Consider the following 17,311-nt stretch of genomic DNA (forward strand, 5'->3'; position numbering starts at 1 on the left):
GGGAGAGGGAGAAGCAGGCTTCCTGCCGAGCAGGGAGCCCGATATGGGGCTCGATCCCAGGACCCCGGGATCATGACCTGAGCCGAAGGCAGACGCTTAACGACTGAGCCACCCAGGCGCCCCCATTTCTAGAACATTCTTATTACCACAACAGAAAGTCCCTACCCATTACATAATCACTCCCATGGGCCTTTGCCACCAGGTCCTGTCAATCTCTCTCTCTGACAAATAAATAAATAAAATCTTAAAAAAAATAAAGTGTTTACACCATTTACATATAATGTAACTACTGATAAGATTATTAGATTCATTATTTTATTTTTGTTTGTCTGCTCTTTTGTTCGCTCTTCTATTTCCGTTTTCCTCCTTTTCTTGGCTTTAAGAAATATGTTTCGTATTACGATTTAATGTCCTTATTGCAGTTTTAACTATACCTTTTGGTTGCTGTTTAAGTGGCTGTCTAGATATTATCATATACATACCTAACAGTCAAGTTAGAATTAGTATTTTACCTCTTCAATGAAATGTGGGAACCTTATAAACATATAAATGACTGTGTCCTCACCCCTTTACATTGAAGTTGTTATATGTATTGTACCTAAGACACTTTCATGGTGTGTCAGACCCTGTGGGACTGGGCACAGGTGGGTGAGTCCTCCCCAGAAATCCTACTTCTGCCCAACAACCCCCTGGGCATTTGGGGGTCACAGAGGGTCAGGGCTGATGGTGACCAGTGTGGGAGGGGCCTTGGGGGTGACAGGTGGGAAAATGAGGAGAGAAGGGCACCCTTGCAAGTCTCCATCTGATTCCTTTCCAGGGACCCTCCCCAAACCCTCCATCTGGGCTGATCCTGGCCCCATGGTCACCAAGGGGAGCCCTGTGACCATCTGGTGTCAGGCGTCTCTGCGGGCTGATGTCTACTATCTGTATAAAGAGAGGGTCTATGAATCCTTGTCCATGAAGACCTCAGAGGATTCCAGCGATAGGGTCAGTTTCTCCTTTGCATCCATGAGCTCACACAGTTCAGGGCGATACCGGTGTGCATATCAGAGAGGGAAGAGCTGGTCACAGCGGAGTGACCTCCTGGCCCTGGTGGTGACAGGTGAGAGCAGGAACTGGCCCCTCCTGCCCGGGAACCCTTCTCCAAGCAGAAGGGAACAGAGTGTGACATCAGGAAGACCTCTTGCTCACAGCCCACATCTGGAGCATTTGCGACAATGGCCCCTTTTAACACAGCTTCCTCCTTCTCTAAGAGTGTATGGTACAAATCTTCTTGTTCATTTCTTATCAATCACTCTATCTAGATGGCAAACTGAATGAGTAATTGGAGCTTATGTTACCTTTGGTAATCCTTCCTCCTAGACAGTTTGCATGGTGGGTTGCAGAGATCCCACCATGTCATTCTTAAACATAGATTGCTAGATTGAAGAATAGAAAGTGCTATGGAAATATATAATCCCAAGTCAGGGGCCAGAAGAAGCTGGCTGATGTGCAGGGATAAAAAGATAGACCCTGCCTTTCACTCCTCATGTTCCTGATTCTCAGGACAAAATGAAGCCTCACATGTTTATTTTTGCCTCCTAATTAGATGGAAGGTGAGACTCTGGAGATGCTCACCTCAAGGGATTGAGATGACATTAGCTAGTTTCAGGAACTCCCTAGAGATGAGGGAAGGGAATACTTAAGCATTCCTAGGTCTCCTCAATCACAGGCTCTATTTTTGACTCTCAGGTGTAGCTGATAACCTCAGACCATCACAAAACAAGTCAGACTCCAGGAGGGATGAGTGAGGAGGAATATATATATATCTATATATATATACATTCTCCTTCATTTTTATTAACCACATTCTTTGAAGTATACTTCTGTTCCTTATAGAACACAGAATCTGGTTTTGAATAGATGGGGTAAAAATAGGGTCTACTTGGAAATAGATGATGGAAAACAATTCCCTAAACCCTCTCTGGACTCATTGAGCCCTTCTCTCCTCATCCAGTGATACCTGGTAGAGTTTTCCAGAAATACCATCAGTTTGAGGGAGCTCAGGGGGTGTTTGAAGTGACAGCCAGGTGGTGAGCTGCTACACTGACTCTAAGAAATAATCGGTTTTTAAAAAGCTGTCCTTCGTGGCATTTGCCTGTTTCTTTGGTGTAAATATGCCCGTCATGGCCAATATAAAAAACCTGTGTGAATGCTCTGTGTGCTGAGGTGGGAGTCAGGGATACACTCTTTCACATGTGAGTGTGATCCAGCTTCTGGCACACCTCACTGGTGACCCCAGCGTGCACGTATGCCTCCTTCTATTATATTTTTTCCCTTTCTTTTCTAAGTAGGCTCCAGACATAGCATGGAGCCCAACACAGGGCCTGAAATCACAGGCCTGAGATCCAGACTTGAGCTGAAATCAAGAGTCAGGTGCTTAGCCGACTGAACCACTCATGTGCCCCTCCTTCTATTTTAAACATTTATTTTATTTATTTGAGAGAGATAGAGAGTAGGGGGAGGGGCCAATGGTGAAGCAGAGGGAGAGGGAGAGAATCTCAACCTGACTCCCCTCTGAGCATGGTCCCCAACACAGGGCTCAATCGCAAGACCCTGACATCATGACCCGAGCTAAAACCAAGAGTCAAAAACTTCACTGACTCACCCACCAACGTGACCCTCCTTCTGGCTTCCCAAGAAGGGAATTGGGGATGTGTGCTCTGCTGACCCTTTCACCTTTTTCCCTTCACGATCCCATGGGTGAGTAAAGCATTCCTCACTCATCATTCCTTACAGGTGTTTTCCCCAAATCTCTCTGCATTTTTCTTCTGCTCAAAAGTAAGCTCCCATCAACTTCCTTCACTCCACCATGAGATATGGAGACACAGATTTCATGGACACATCTGAGCATACCAGCACCTGCCTGTTCTGTCTCCGCCTCTGTAAAACACCTGGCTATTGGCCACTGGGACTATTGCCTGTCACCCTTCTCACTGCTCTCCTTCCAGAACTCACAGAACCCACTGGCCTCCATGTTCCCTGGGTATCTGCATGCTCTCATTTCAGTCTGTCTGTTTTGCATCCAACAAAGCGTCCTCAGCGTTGTCTTCCAATTTCATGTTCTGCTCTTCGGCTGTGTCTTATCATGGATGGAACAAGTAGTTGCATCTGTTATATCAAGTATTTATTTATTTATATTTTTTATTATGTTCAGTTATCCAGTATATAGTACTTACGTTCGCTAAGTTTTTCCTTTTTTACCTCCAGAGTATTTGACTAATTCATTTCTAGATTTTTATCTTCTTCCATAATATAACTTCTGTCATGGCATCGAACATTCCATGTTCTTTTCCACTTTTCAGATATTTCACGTGCTTACTGTAAAATGAGTTTCCCATATTCCTGCTGTTCCACATCCTGGGCTATCATTGATGACTCTGCACACAGTCTTCCATAGCACTCCTTATCACATTGGGATCAGCCTCTGATGTCCATTCCTGTTGGACACTCACCGCCCACACACCTGAGTTCCAGACACAGTAGCTCACAGGGCTGTCCTGAAGCCTGGACTGAAAGGGGTGGATGTTCACAGCCCCACTGACCTCTGGCGTCCACTCTCCCAAATCAGCATCTGAGCAGGGATGTGTCCAGCAGGTATGGCTCCCATGGGAGCCACACACTCTCACATGGACAGATGCCAGTGCGGGGGTCCACTGGACATAACCACTACACACACACAAAGGGGACATGGCTCAGTGCTGACCTCCGGGCTGGGTCAGTGGGCAGAGGCATGCCAGTGCCCACCCTGCAATGGTGGAGGGGTCATGTCACTTCCACAGTCACCCAGAAACTGTATGCATTTCCTGCCTGTGAGGATCTGGCCACCCGCCTGACCGCACAGAGGCTGAAATCAAATTTGAACACCCCCAACTTGACCCCAGGCGCTGGTGGTCACTCAGCTTCGGCCTCTGTTCTATTGTAGTTCCTCTCAATTCCAGGAATTTTTGTTTTCTTTCCTGCAATAGGCTGTTGCCAACAATTTCAGAAATAATATAAATAGCATTTCTCAGGGTTAAGAGCACATGGGGTCTCTCGAGGACATGTGCATCACTGGTCCACCCTCACTGTGGGATCTGACACATGGCCTCTGGTGTCTCAACCACACCACTCTTAATCAGGTCGGGAAACTAACAAGATTGATCCCACCCATGTTCCAGGTCCCACTGACCCCACAACCACTTTGAGGAATGGGGTTCAGGATAGCATGCTATAGGATAGGTCACTGTGCTCAAGGTCACCCGGGCAGTGGATGCTGGAGTAGTATTTACATTAGAATCAGCTTTGTCTCCCATATCACAGCACTCACCCATGTATTGTCCCCTACAGCTTACTGGCAAGACCCCAATGTGGGGAGGACGGCTCTGCCCCTGGAACAAGGGGCACCGAGGAGACAGGAGGGACTCACACAGGCGTGTTCCCATGACTGGGGTGTGGACGGTGTCACAAGAAAATAGAGAAGTGATAGAAAGCCTCATGGAGGCTGTGACAAAAGAAAGCCCACGCTCCAGAGCCAGGAGAGGAGCTGTGTTTCCTTCCCTATTTGCCTATATTTCTCCTCTGGGGCCATTGCCACCATGACCTCGACCTGAGCCGAGCAGAGATGTCACACGTGTGTCTGTGCTGACATGAGCTCCCCAACACATCAGGAACCCCCACCCCCTGCAGCATCTCTGGGCCTGGGGACCCCGTCCACGGTGAGGACCCCAGGGATGTGCTGAGGATGAAGGAGACCCATGGGGGAGGCTCTGGGAGGGAAGGACATGCCTGGTCTCCTCACCTGGATGGGGCATCTCAGGAAGCCTCGGGGTCCACTTGCTGCACCATCATGGACACCAGAGCCAGGCTAGGTCCTGGGGAGGGGCCGTTCTCCTTCCTGTGGGGCTGCTGACGTGACAACCCCGTGACGGACAGGACCGGCCTCCGCGTGGCCACACCCTGTATGTCTGTCCGTCCTGTGGGCGCCTTGCTCCCTCCTTCTGCACAGCCGGAACCAGAGAGAGCAGACGCCATGACCCCCACCCTGACGGCCCTGCTCTGTCTTGGTGAGATCTGAGGAGGGGAGAGGACGCCCTATTCTGGGAGGGACCCGCCCCACAGCCAGGCCCTGGTCTGTCAGAGACCCCAGACTCAGGTGGCTCACAGGAGGAGGGGTTCTGCTCAGGATTCGGGGCAAACCTCTCACAGGAACTCTCTTCCAGGGCTGAGTGTGGGCCCCAGGACCCGAGCGCAGGCAGGTGAGTCTGTCCCCAGGGGTCCCAGTCCCACCTCTTCACTGGGGACAGGGGTCACCCACCAGGCAGAGGGGATGGAGAACAGCAGTTCCGGGCTGACAGAGGGGGATGTCTGGGGGTTTGGGGCAGAGCTGGGACCTGGGGGTGGGGAAGGTCTTGTGTCCCAGCCTCCGTTTCCTTCCAGGGACCCTCCCCAAACCCACCATCTGGGCTGAGCCAGGCTCTGTGATCCCCCGGGGGACTCCTGTGACCATCTGGTGTCAGGGGAGCCTGGAGGCCCAGGAGTACCTCCTGCAAAAAGAGGGAAACTCGGTGACCTGGGACAGTCAGAAGCCACTGGAGCGCAAGGACAAGGCCAAGTTCTCCATCAAACACATGACAGATGTAGTTGCAGGACGATATCTCTGTAACTATCGCAGTCCCACTGGCTGGTCAGAGCCCAGTGACCCCCTGGAGCTGGTGGTGACAGGTGCGAGCCCACTCAGGGTCCCAGTCCCAGGCTGTGCCCTCAAGAAGGGGGTCTGCTCTCAGGGTGTCTCCCTCTCACAGCCCAGCCCTGGGGATAATGTGGGGGATCTGAGCCCCATTTAACACCGTCCCCTCCTCCTCTCCTAGGATGGCATGGCAAACCCAGCCTCTCAGCCCTGCCCAGCCCTGTCGTGACCTCAGGAGGGTACGTGACCTTCCAGTGTGGCTCATGGTTGGGACTCAACAGGTTCGTCCTGATGAGGGAAGGAGAACACCAGACCTCCTGGACCCTGGACTCCCAGCGAGCCCCCAGTGGGGGGTTCCAGGCCCTGTTCCCTGTGGGCCCCGTGACCCCCAGCCCCAGGTGGACGTTCAGATGCTATGGTTATTACAACAACAACCCTCAGGTGTGGTCGTACCCCAGTGACCCCCTGAAGCTGCTGGTCTCAGGTGAGGGAGTCTGATTGTTGCCCCATCCCTGTTTTGAGGCACCAGACAGGTTATGGGGGCTCCGCTCCCAGGGGAGCCCCAGATGAGAGGGTGGGGTGAGGGGACAACAGGGGCTCACAGGTCAGAGTCACAGAGGGTGATGGACAGTGAGACGGGGGTCAGGATGGGAGAAGGGAGGTTTGGGGAGCATCAGCCCCTGCAATCCACGGCTGGTCTCTCCCAGGTGCATTGGGGAAGCCCTCCCTCCTGACCCAGCAGGGCCCTGTCGTGACCTCTGGACAGAACCTGACCCTCCAGTGTCGCTCTGATGTCGGCTACGACAGATTCGTTCTGTCCAAGGAGGGCGCACGGGACCCTCCCCAGCTTCTTGGCCGACAGCCCCAGGCTGGGCTCTCTGGGGCAGACTTCTACCTGGGCCCTGTGAGACCCTCCCACGGGGGCCGGTACGCATGCTATGGTGGACGCAAGCTCTCCTCCGAGTGGTCGGCCCCCAGTGACCTCCTGGACATCCTGGTCGCAGGTGAGATGTGACGGGGTCAGTCAGGACCCCAGACTCTGCACAGGTCCTGCCAGGGGGGCCCAGGTGGTGGTGGTGGGACCAGGGGTGTGGGGTCCCCAGGGAGGGAGAGAGACAGGGCCGGGGAAGGGAGAGACTCAGAGGACACAGACAGTCTCAGTTCAGAGCAAGGGCTGGACAGCCCCTCACCTGCCCTTCCTCTCTCTAGGACAGCTCCCCTACACACCCTCCCTCTCAGTGCAGCCGGGACCCACGGTGACCTCAGGAGAGAATGTGACCCTGCTGTGTCAGTCATGGAGCTCTGAGGACACTTTCCTTCTGTCCAAGGAGGGGGCAGCCGATCCCCCCCTGCGTCTTAGATCAAAGCACCGAGCTGGGCAGCACCAGGCTGAATTCTCCATGAGTCCTGTGACCTCAGCCCACGGGGGGACCTACAGGTGCTACGGCTCATCCAGCGCCTCCCCCTACCTGTTGTCCCAGCCCAGTGACCCCCTGGAGCTCCTGGTCTCAGGTGAGGGGCCCCTGAACCTGACCTTTATGAGCTCTGTCAGCTCAAGATGCACGTTTCAGGAAAGCCTGACACAGTAGCAAATGTGGGCGTCACGGGGGCTCCACGGAGGAGGGTCCATCCCAGGGGAGACTGGAAAGACCCACCGGGGCTGCCCTATGCTGCAGTCCCAGCAGAGGTAAGGAGTAGGGGGCTGCATGAGGGGTGGGGGAGTGAGGACGATCGTGAGTAGACAGAGGCCTCCCACTCACCTGTCCCCTCCATATCAGAATCGGAGCCGTGGTGTCAGCCCCACGGGACACTCTCCTAGAGAGAAGCCTCCCCGCCTGCAGGCGCCACTCTGCTGCCCCCTGTGCTCACCTGGGGGCCTCCATGCCCCTCAGTGCACACCTGAGATTGAGGAGGGGCCGTGCCCGGCTCACGGGAGTCCCCAGGGACGCTGCACCGTGTGCCCACATGCAGCTGGTGTCCCCTGGGCATTGGGTGTGGACGCTTGTCCAGGTCCCTGCGCCTGCTTCTCACACCTTCTAGAGCAGCACCTGCAGATAATGGTGACAAAGGGAACTCAGGTGACAGGGATGCAGCCTCAGAAACAAGTCATCCTTCTGTGTGCATCGGGTCACATCCGATTCACACATTCCTTGTGGGGAAGAACTTCTGGGCACTACCGAGTCTTAGCACATTTTCAACGAGTCCCATTTATTTACTTATTTCCTGCGTAGAAGTCAGCGATTCATCACTTGCATGAACTTCACAGCCTTTCAACGTTTTCCGTAGAAGTGGTGTCAGTTCGCAGCCTGTTCTATGAACTTCTTAGCTACTTTAATACCATATATGTCAGTTGTCCGAATAATAGTTCCCTACGCCTGAGAGAGCTATGGGTGTGGGCATATTTTTATGTGCTGTGAACTCACTACACTCTTTTCCTTTCAACTATTTCTCAATGCGCTGCTCGAAATTACACATGGAAATTTCACTTTCTCGTTTCCAAAATGCACACCTGTGTTTCTCATTTCAAAGGACGGGGAAAATGGTCACAAGATTCACGTCAGGGAAACAGCTTGATTTATACCCCAAATTTATTTTAAAGCAAGTTCATTAAAAATCTATTTTTATTTTGAAAGCACCGCTGACCTATCCGTTTCAATCCATTTTCCTGCTTTATTAGGGTTTCATTAAAAATGTGATCTTTTCCTGAAAGATGTACGTCTCCTGAACAACTATGTTTTCTCTTTGATTTTTAGCCACATGAGGCTCTTTACAAAGGCTTCCTGGTTTCAAACATTTGGGTGTTAACCCAACTGCATAACGTTTACTGTTCACTAGTATTTTCTGAATTGTATAAGCTAATATTACCTTGACCATTTGTATGAATCTTGATAATTAGGATTGGTCCATATTTTGTTTTTCCTTTTTTTTTTTACTATTTTCTTTTCATCTGAAGACTAGGTTGAGATGTTAATGATTTCCTAGTTTGTGTGTTCCCTCCATAGTAAATTCCACCGACTCTCTCCTTTCCTGGAGGTTTGAAATCCACACGTAGGGACTTCCTCAGGTCTGGCCTGTGATATAGTGGGGACAGAGGTTGTCTTTTCAGTGCAAATAAAACGATTAACTATCCCTACTTGAAACCTCACCTGATTTCTAGAGTTTGTCCCCAAACAGTGAGATGAGGATGGAGACTCCTCCTGGGCACATGTCCCTGACCTGCCTCCAATTCCCCAAAGCCTGAGTCCAGACCCTCCTGTCCCCTGCCCACCCCCACACGCCACAGACTCGAGTGCCCTCCTGTTGAGGAACAGACAGACTGTACCTCTCTCTGCGTCTGTCTCTCTCTCTACACAGGAAGATGTAGATAGATATCCATACATATACACTTGATTATGTATTTATATTATATCTGCTATTATACAAATAGACATGGTTATAAAAATCCATACATATAATCTATGAGTGTAAAGCACATATATGTGTAATCCATGTATATCTATCTGAAGCCATTCATCCTCATGCCCATAATCTTCATCCCATAGCTTTTCACATGTTTGTAACTGGTCTTCCTGTCTAGATCCACACTGCAAGCAAGGAATAATGATGTTCATATGACCCAATGACTGAACATCTTTAGGAGATACATATTAATGTGTTAGATGTAGATGTGTGTATACAGATCGATCTATCTATCTATCTATCTATCTATCTATCTATCTATCTATCTATTTATCTAGCTATCATCTATCATCTATGTATCTACCAGTGCAGATATTTCTAACTATATGAAGAATGAATTAATGAACATATCCAAGGATGAATACTCTAGGTACAGATTAAAATGCAGACCCTGAAGAATGGGAGCTGGTTGATATGGAGCGAAGGGGACCCTGCCCCAGACATTGGCCCCTCTGTGCTCCTGACACATCCCCTCGTCCATGGACGCTGGGTCCTCAGCTACTGAATGAGTGGGAACTCTCATCTGCAGGGACATGAGCACAGGAGGTTTGTGTCCCAGACTGAACAGAGAACATACAAGGACATGATGATTTCTGTGTGGGGAGCCCATTTTTCTCTGCAATCCTGAGCTCCTGGGGCACAGTCAGAATCTACCCAGAATGACTCAGAAGTCAAGTCTGAAATCAAGGAAAACAAGGAGGCTGAAGGAATCCAGTGAGGAGAGCAGAGGAACCCCTGCTAGTGCAGAGAAGGGTTAGTTCAGGAACTGTACAAAAACTACATAGTGACAGGTTGAGGGATATAGAACACAGAGCAGAGGGCAGGCTGGACGGGGGTCTCCAGCTCCTTCCATCTGCTTCCATCTTCCCTGCAGGAACAGCTGACACCGTGAGCCCACCCCAAAACAATTCAGACCCCAGCAGTGGTAAGTAGAAGAATGTCTCAGTGATGGGGCTGGGATGGAGGGGGTGTCCTGTCAGGGGGAGGCGGGTGCCCTGGGTCGACATCCAGCATCCGGGCTCATTTGGGTCCATACTGACCTCTGCACCCTCTCTGTCCTCATTCTTAGCCTCAGATTGCAGGGATTACACGGTGGAGAATCTGATCCGAATGGGCGTGGCTGCCTTGATCCTGGTGGTCCTCGGGATTCTGCTACTCGAGGCTCAGCACAGCCAGGCAAGGACCCCAGGTGCAGCCAGGAGCTAAACACAAGGGGGAGCCAACCCACCATTCCCTCTGGCAGACCTTTGGACATCAATCTAATCTGCCCAAGGGGGTCTGGAAGAAAGCCTGCAGCTCATGCTGGCTGATCTGCCTGCTGAGAACATCCAGGGGAAACATGGTTTAGATGCCAGGAAATGTCTGGGCTGTTCTCAGTCCAGGACTCGTCCCCCATGAACTGTGGTGCTTTCCCTCCTGCCATTGTTGGACATCCTTGACTGCCCCCCGTCTTTCCTCATCCCTGTGACTTGAGGGTTCGTCCCACACGGCAGGGTTGGGTTCATACCTTCCTACAGCAGCAGCTCTGGTCCACTTTCATGGGATACATTTTCCTTTACTTGCCATTTCCTCATTCCCTGATGTGCACCTCCATCCCTTCAGCCCAAAACACAAAATCTGTTTTCGTAAGTAAATAGATGCGTGAAAATCAGGTCCACTTTGGAACACATGAATCCAAACCCTTGCCCTAAACCCTCTCTGGAATCGTGGAGGTCTTCTCTCCTCATCTGATGACATCTGGTAGAGTTTTCCAGAAATACCATCACTTTGAGGGAGCTCAGGGGTGTTGAAGTGAAGCCTGGTGGTGAGCTACTACACTGACTCCAAGATATAATGGTTTTTTAAAAAAGTTTTGATTCATGGCATTTGCCTATTTCAAGATGCCATGTGAATGCACCGTGTGCCCAGGTGGGAGTCATGGATACAGCGTTATTCAGAAGTGAGTGTGATCCCCCTGTGAATGCACCTCACTGGTGACCCCAACGTGCACATGTGCCTCCTTCCATTTTAATGATCCTGGTATTTTCCAGCTCCCTGCAGAGAGAAAAAAGTGGGGCCCTTGAAGAAGGACCCCCATTTCCTCCAGGGCTCACCATGCACCAGGGTCCTAGATATGCTAGCCCATTTCCATGGCAATGAGCATACGACCCTCCACGCTTGCAGAAAGAGGGATGTTCTGAGCTCCAGGATAAATAGGCTCTATGAGATCCCAGAATAAGACAGCAAGCCCCAAGCAATGACTGTGGGTGTTGCAAATGCCCCCAACAAAAAGTGCCTCTGGGGGGTGGAGATGCCAGGTCAGGGGGCACCATGAACCACTCTTCCACTCTGTGCTTTGTCCTCAGGCTGGACAGGGGCCTGTGCCTCCATATGAAGCCCATCTACCCCCTGTGACTTCAAGTACTGTAGGGACCACACCTGGGTCACAGTGCTGCTGAGTCTCACAGTAGCCCCATAGACAATTCTCTACAAGCTGTTCCATACCCTTCAGATAACAAGGTGACATGCAATTTTGTTTGAAGTGCAACAGATAATTTAGTTCTCACATAAACCTCAGGAGGACATTACCAATCTCATCCACATTTCCACAATGAATGCCTTGGGATTGCGGGAGATGGCGGGAAAATGGTGAGGTAGGAGAGCCCAGCGTCCCCGTCTCCTGACAAAGATGGAGGATTGGATAGCTATCCATGAACAAAAACAGCTCTGGGAGACAGAAAGACTGAGACTAGTCTCACAAGAAAGGAAGGAAGACACCGTCATTTGCTAGCATCTGCCCATCCCTTGGGCCAGCATTATGCAGTGCCAGGGCTCCTGCCCAGCCCGAAAGAGCTCTTTCTCCAGGGAAGGTGGGAGAGGCTGACTGGCCAGCTTCTCCCACCTCTGGGGTACTGTGCATAGTTCCCACTTGGATGTGACCCCCGCTCCAGACTGGCAAGGCTGAGAGCTCTGAGCCAGCTAGGAGCAAGGAAGAAAAGCAGAGGCTATGTTAATAGCAATCCTGGTTCACAGAGGCCAGGTCTGCAGAAAACTCAGCAGATTGCACCACCGATGAATGCAAGCTTTCATTCAATGCAATGCAAGATGTGTGTATAAGCTGGTCTTGCCAGCTTTCACCCTACGGGTGTTCGCATTCACTGATGCCAGCCTCCAGAGTCCCTCCCCACCCCCACCGGTGCCCAGGAGCCACACTAGCAGCCAACTCAGGCATCCGTAGCTGTGTGAGAACAAGACACCAGCCAGGGCCTCCCTAGCTAACCCCACCACCATGCCCACAATCAGGGTTAGCCCCTCCAGCTGTGCACCTGCATGTCACGGGTCTAACTCCTATCACCAAGCTGCACTGCAGTATGCATACCTGTCGAGAGAGCACACTGACAGCCAGGGCCCATACAGCTGCTGGCAGACCTGGATCAGGCCCTGCCTCTGTCACTGGCCAACACCACTGTGCCTGCCTGTGGCTAACCCCTCTAGCTGTGTACTTGCATACCCAAGCCCAACCCTGTCACTGGCTTCCCTGCAGTGTGCATGCCCAGGGGAAGAATGTACATACAGCCAGAGTCTCTGCAGCTGAGTGTGTGCACGCCACCAGCTCCAGCCACCCCTGCTGCCTTCCCTGGTCCCTAGCTACTGGGCCTGGAGGCACTGCTTATGATCACACCAGCCCTTGTAGCCTCTAGATCCCCTACAGTGCTCGCCAAGGACCACGCTGGTGTGGATGCTGTGGACCCACGTACTGTGAGCCAAAAAGGACACATGACATCCCCCTGGATCTAGTGACATCACACACCCCTGCACTTGGCACTGTGCACCACTAGCCCCAGGGTCAAGAGCCAGTGTGCCCCCACCTGCAGGAGAAAGACTTCCCAAAGTTGGCAGAAGGAAAGTTTCTCAAAAGATAAACAAAACTGACAAAACTTTAGCTAGACCATCTCAGAAAAAAATGAGAGGACACAAATAAGTAAAACCAGAAATGAAAGAGGAGATGTTACAACTGATACCACAGAAATGCCTAGGATCGTAAGAGACTGCTATGAACAGTTAAACACCAACAAACCAGACAATCTGGAAAAAATGGATAACTTATTGTAGACATACAATCTATCAAGACTAAATCAGGAAGAAATAGAAAATCTGAACAGACTAATAATGACTAAGGAGATTGAATCAGAACCACAAACCTCCCAGCACACCTGTCCCAAAGACCAGGACAAGATGGTTTCCCTGGAGAATTCTACCACACATTTAAAGAAAAATTAATGCTGATTCTTCTCCAACCCTTCCAAATAACTGAAAAGGAAGGAACTCCTAAGCTAATTTTATGAGATGAGCACTACCCTGATATCAAAGCCAGATAAGCACAATGCAAGAAAATAAAATCACAGACCACTATTCCTGATGAATTATAGGTGCAAAAATTCTGAACACAATATTAGCCATCCAAATTCAATGACACATCAAAAGGATCATGCACCGTGATCAAGTGGGATTTATCCATGGGACACGAGGATGGTTCAACATACACAATCAACAAATGTGAAACATCATATTAATAAAATGAATGATAAAAATCACATAATCATCTCAATAGATGCAGAAAAATGCGTTTGAAAAAACACAACATCCTTTCATGATAAAAACTCTCAACAAATTGGGTATAGAAGGAACACAATAAAGGCTATCTATGACAAACGCACAGTTAGCATCATACTCAATAGCAAATACCTGAAAGCTTTTCCTCTAAGATCAGGAACAAGATGAGGATGTCCACTCTCACCACTCCTATTCAACATGGTACTGGAAGTCCTGGCCACAGCAATCAGACAAGAAAAAGAAATAAAAAGACATCCAGATCACAAAGAAAGAAGTAAAATGGTCTTGGTTTGCAGATTATATGCTGTTATATAGAGAAAATCTTAAAGACTCCACCAAACATCTTTAGAACTAATCTACAAACTCAGCAAATTTGCAGGATAAAAAGTCAACATACAGAAAACAGGTCCATTTCTATACACCAATGACACAATATTTGAAAAAGAAATAAAGAAAACAATTTCGGCTCATCTACTGTGAGAATGAAGACCATTCTCAGTAATCAGACTATTGACATTCCAGAAAATGTCGACATCACTCTGAAGGGATACACTGTTATTGTGAAGGGCCCCAGAGGAACCCTGTGGAGGGACTCAGTATATCAGTGTAGAACTCAGTCTCCCAGGAAAGAAAAAGAAGAGGCTCAGTTGACAGATGGTGGGGAAATAGAAAAGAACTGGCTACTGTTTGCACTATCTGTAGTCACATACAGAACATGGTCAAGGAAATTAAAGGGACTTCTATAACAAGATTAGGTAGCTGTATGCTCACTTCCCCCGTCAATGTTGCTATTCAGGAGAATCGTTTTCCTATCAAAATCCAAAATTTCTTGGGTGAAAAATATATCCGCAGGGTTTGGGTGAGGCCAGGTGTTGCTTGTTCAGTATCTCAAGCCCAGAAAGATGAGTTAATTCTTGAAGGAAATGACATTGAACTTGTATCAAATTCAGCTGCTTTGATTCAGCAAGCCACAACAGTTAAAAATAAACAAAAAAATAAGTATTACCAAAAAAATTTTGGATGGTATCTATGTTTCTGAAAAAGGAACACTTCAGCAGGCTGACGAACAAGATCTAAGTTGTCCAGCTACAGAAACAGGTAGATGCCGGATGATTTTTCAGACTTGTTTGTGATATTTTAAAGATACAATAAAAGCTATGTTGATGTGGGGGGCAAAAAGAAAAATATTTTATTTACAATAACGTCAAGATAATAACATATTTGGGAATAAATTTAACCAAAGACTTTAGTAAAAGCTATACTCTGAAAATTATAAGACTTTGATGATAGAAAATGAAGAAGACACAAACAAATGGAAAGATGTCCCATGTTTATGGGTTAGAAGAATACCATTGTTAAAATATCTGTACCACCCATATTGTCCAGATACTCATGTTAGCCAGATATCTATAATAATGAGAACAGATAAATACATGTTGATATACTCATGCAAGAAATATTATACTGCAGTCCAAAACAATGAAATGGAACTATAAAAAATTGATATGTGTGTATCATAGCAATATAAGTTGAAGTACAAAAAAGAGGGCACATGTTGTGATGAGCAGTGGGTGTTATACACAACTAATGAATCGTTGAACACTATATCAAAAACTAATGATGTCATGGATCACTACATCAAAAACTAATGATGTATTGTATGATGACTAACATAATAAAATTAAATTAAATTAAAAAAACTAATGATGTACTATATGTTGGCTAACTGAACATAATAAAAAAGATGCAAAAGCTGATAATTTTAAAAATCTGAAACAACTGTATATGTGGGTGCATACATGTATGTATGTGTGTACAAACATATATTTTATATTTATTACAATTACATATTTTACAAGGAGAGATAAGCACTTTAAAACTGTATTTATAATGCATAGTGGAAAATTTCCTACAAATTTCAAGACGTGGGGTTAAAGAAGGAGATGGGATAAGGGCAAAATATGTAGGTAGATTATGTTACGTGGTCATTGCCATCTTCTTGTTTTAAGTTGGAAGGTGTTACTATTTTGGGTTTTTCTTCATAAAATGTTTTGGGGTGAGTTTTTTGATATTCTTAATTGGCTGTTAGAAAGTGAATTTCCGGGCGCCTGGGTGGCTCAGTTGGTTAAGAGACTGCCTTCGGCTCAGGTCATGATCCTGGAGTCCCGGGATCGAGTCCCGCATCGGACTCCCTGCTCAGCGGGGAGTCTGCTTCTCCCTCTGACCCTCCTCCCTCTCATGCTCTCTGTCTCTCATTCTCTCTCTCTCTCTCAAATAAATAAATAAAATCTTTAAAAAAATTTTTATTAAAAAAAGTGAATTTCCTATAGCATTATATTAATGGATATTTATATTTATATAAAATTGCGATATATAGATATATACAGATAGACACAGACAGATAAATTTTGAGTTTGAATTCCTGGGTCGTAAGATGAATTTCAGGTAAAACCATAAGATCCATACATGCATTGTTCTTTGCTAATAAGATGAAATTCTATGATTCTAAATAACTGCATAATCCTTCCACAGGGAAATTAAATAATTTTTTTTTTTTTAAAGATTTTTTATTTATTTATTCATGAGAGACAGAGAGAGAGAGGCAGAGGGAGAAGCAGGCTCCCAAGAAGCAGAGAGCCCGATGCGGGACTCGATCCCAGGACCCTGGGATCATGACCTGAGCCGAAGGCAGACGCTTAACCATCTGAGCCACCCAGGCGCCCCTGATTTTTAACAAGTATTTACTCAATACTAGAAATATCAGCTTAGAAAATAATTTTGATTTATACTTTCTAATTATTTTTATAATAGTATCTACTAGATATGTTGCATATTACATATGAAGATTTTGAGGCTTGGATTAAAAGAAAAACTACTATCATTTCATCTTTCTGAGTATGAGGGATTGTGTCTGAGATGTGTTCAAGTCTGACCACAGTAGGGCGCCTGGGTGGCTCAATTGGTTAAGTCTGACCACAGTAAATGAATGCAACACAACAGTTACAGTCTAAACAATTTCCAGGAAGCTTGATTTTAGCCTCAGCTGAGCCCCCACACCCACCTATATGCAGAGTAAAAAGAGCCTCTATGCGTCACCTTCCCTTACTGCGGTCATCTTATGAATGTGAGCTGGGCCCCATTTCACGACATCCTGTGTACTTGTCAACTCTGTTCAGCAGAAGCAGTGCCATGTCACCTATGGTCATCAGCCTCACAAGTCTGGGTGAGTCCCAGAAGGGGATGAAGGGAGGGAATACATGGTGGAAATATTGGCCTGGAAGGTTGGGTCTCCCCACAGCAGAACATTCCATGGGGGTAAAGCAGACCTTGATGGTGAAGCTCAGGCCAGGTGCGGGAAGGAGTGGGGGAGGCAAGTCTTCTATGAAGATGGGCCATCCATCATGAGTCTTTCTTTCCAGTGTTCCTCATCCAGAGGATCTGGGCACAAGTGGGTGAGTCCTTTCCCCAAACCCTGGGCTGCATCTACTCAGAATAAGAGAATTCCTATAACAAGAAGGCAGATGGCACAGGAGGTTGGGTGATGGGTTGACT

At 48.0% G+C, this 17,311-nt stretch overlaps 1 protein-coding gene and 1 pseudogene across 2 annotated transcripts; both read left to right on the forward strand.

Moving 5' to 3' along the window:
• Window positions 1-4,981: 4,981 nt before the first annotated feature.
• On the forward strand, window positions 4,982-10,813 carry LOC123842578 (leukocyte immunoglobulin-like receptor subfamily A member 6). Of its 2 annotated transcripts, XM_064580349.1 has the most exons (8): window positions 4,982-5,084; window positions 5,241-5,276; window positions 5,458-5,742; window positions 5,889-6,191; window positions 6,415-6,711; window positions 6,917-7,219; window positions 10,041-10,091; window positions 10,236-10,813. In XM_064580349.1, the coding sequence occupies exons 1-8, from the start codon at window positions 4,982-4,984 to the stop codon at window positions 10,370-10,372; spliced, it is 1,515 nt and encodes a 504-aa protein (XP_064436419.1). In that variant the 3' UTR covers window positions 10,373-10,813. The 2 variants fall into 2 exon arrangements, with proteins under 2 accessions (XP_064436419.1, XP_064436420.1); XM_064580350.1 differs by lacking the exon at window positions 5,458-5,742.
• Window positions 10,814-14,241: 3,428 nt separating this feature from the next.
• LOC123855113 (large ribosomal subunit protein uL6-like) lies at window positions 14,242-14,892 on the forward strand (annotated as a pseudogene).
• The last annotated feature ends 2,419 nt before the right edge of the window (window positions 14,893-17,311 follow it).

This window comes from Mirounga angustirostris, unplaced genomic scaffold, assembly GCF_029215605.1.
Source record: "Mirounga angustirostris isolate CCGP_5_RB_7025 unplaced genomic scaffold, mMirAng1.0.hap1 SCAF_16, whole genome shotgun sequence".
Classification (NCBI taxonomy): domain Eukaryota; kingdom Metazoa; phylum Chordata; class Mammalia; order Carnivora; family Phocidae; genus Mirounga; species Mirounga angustirostris.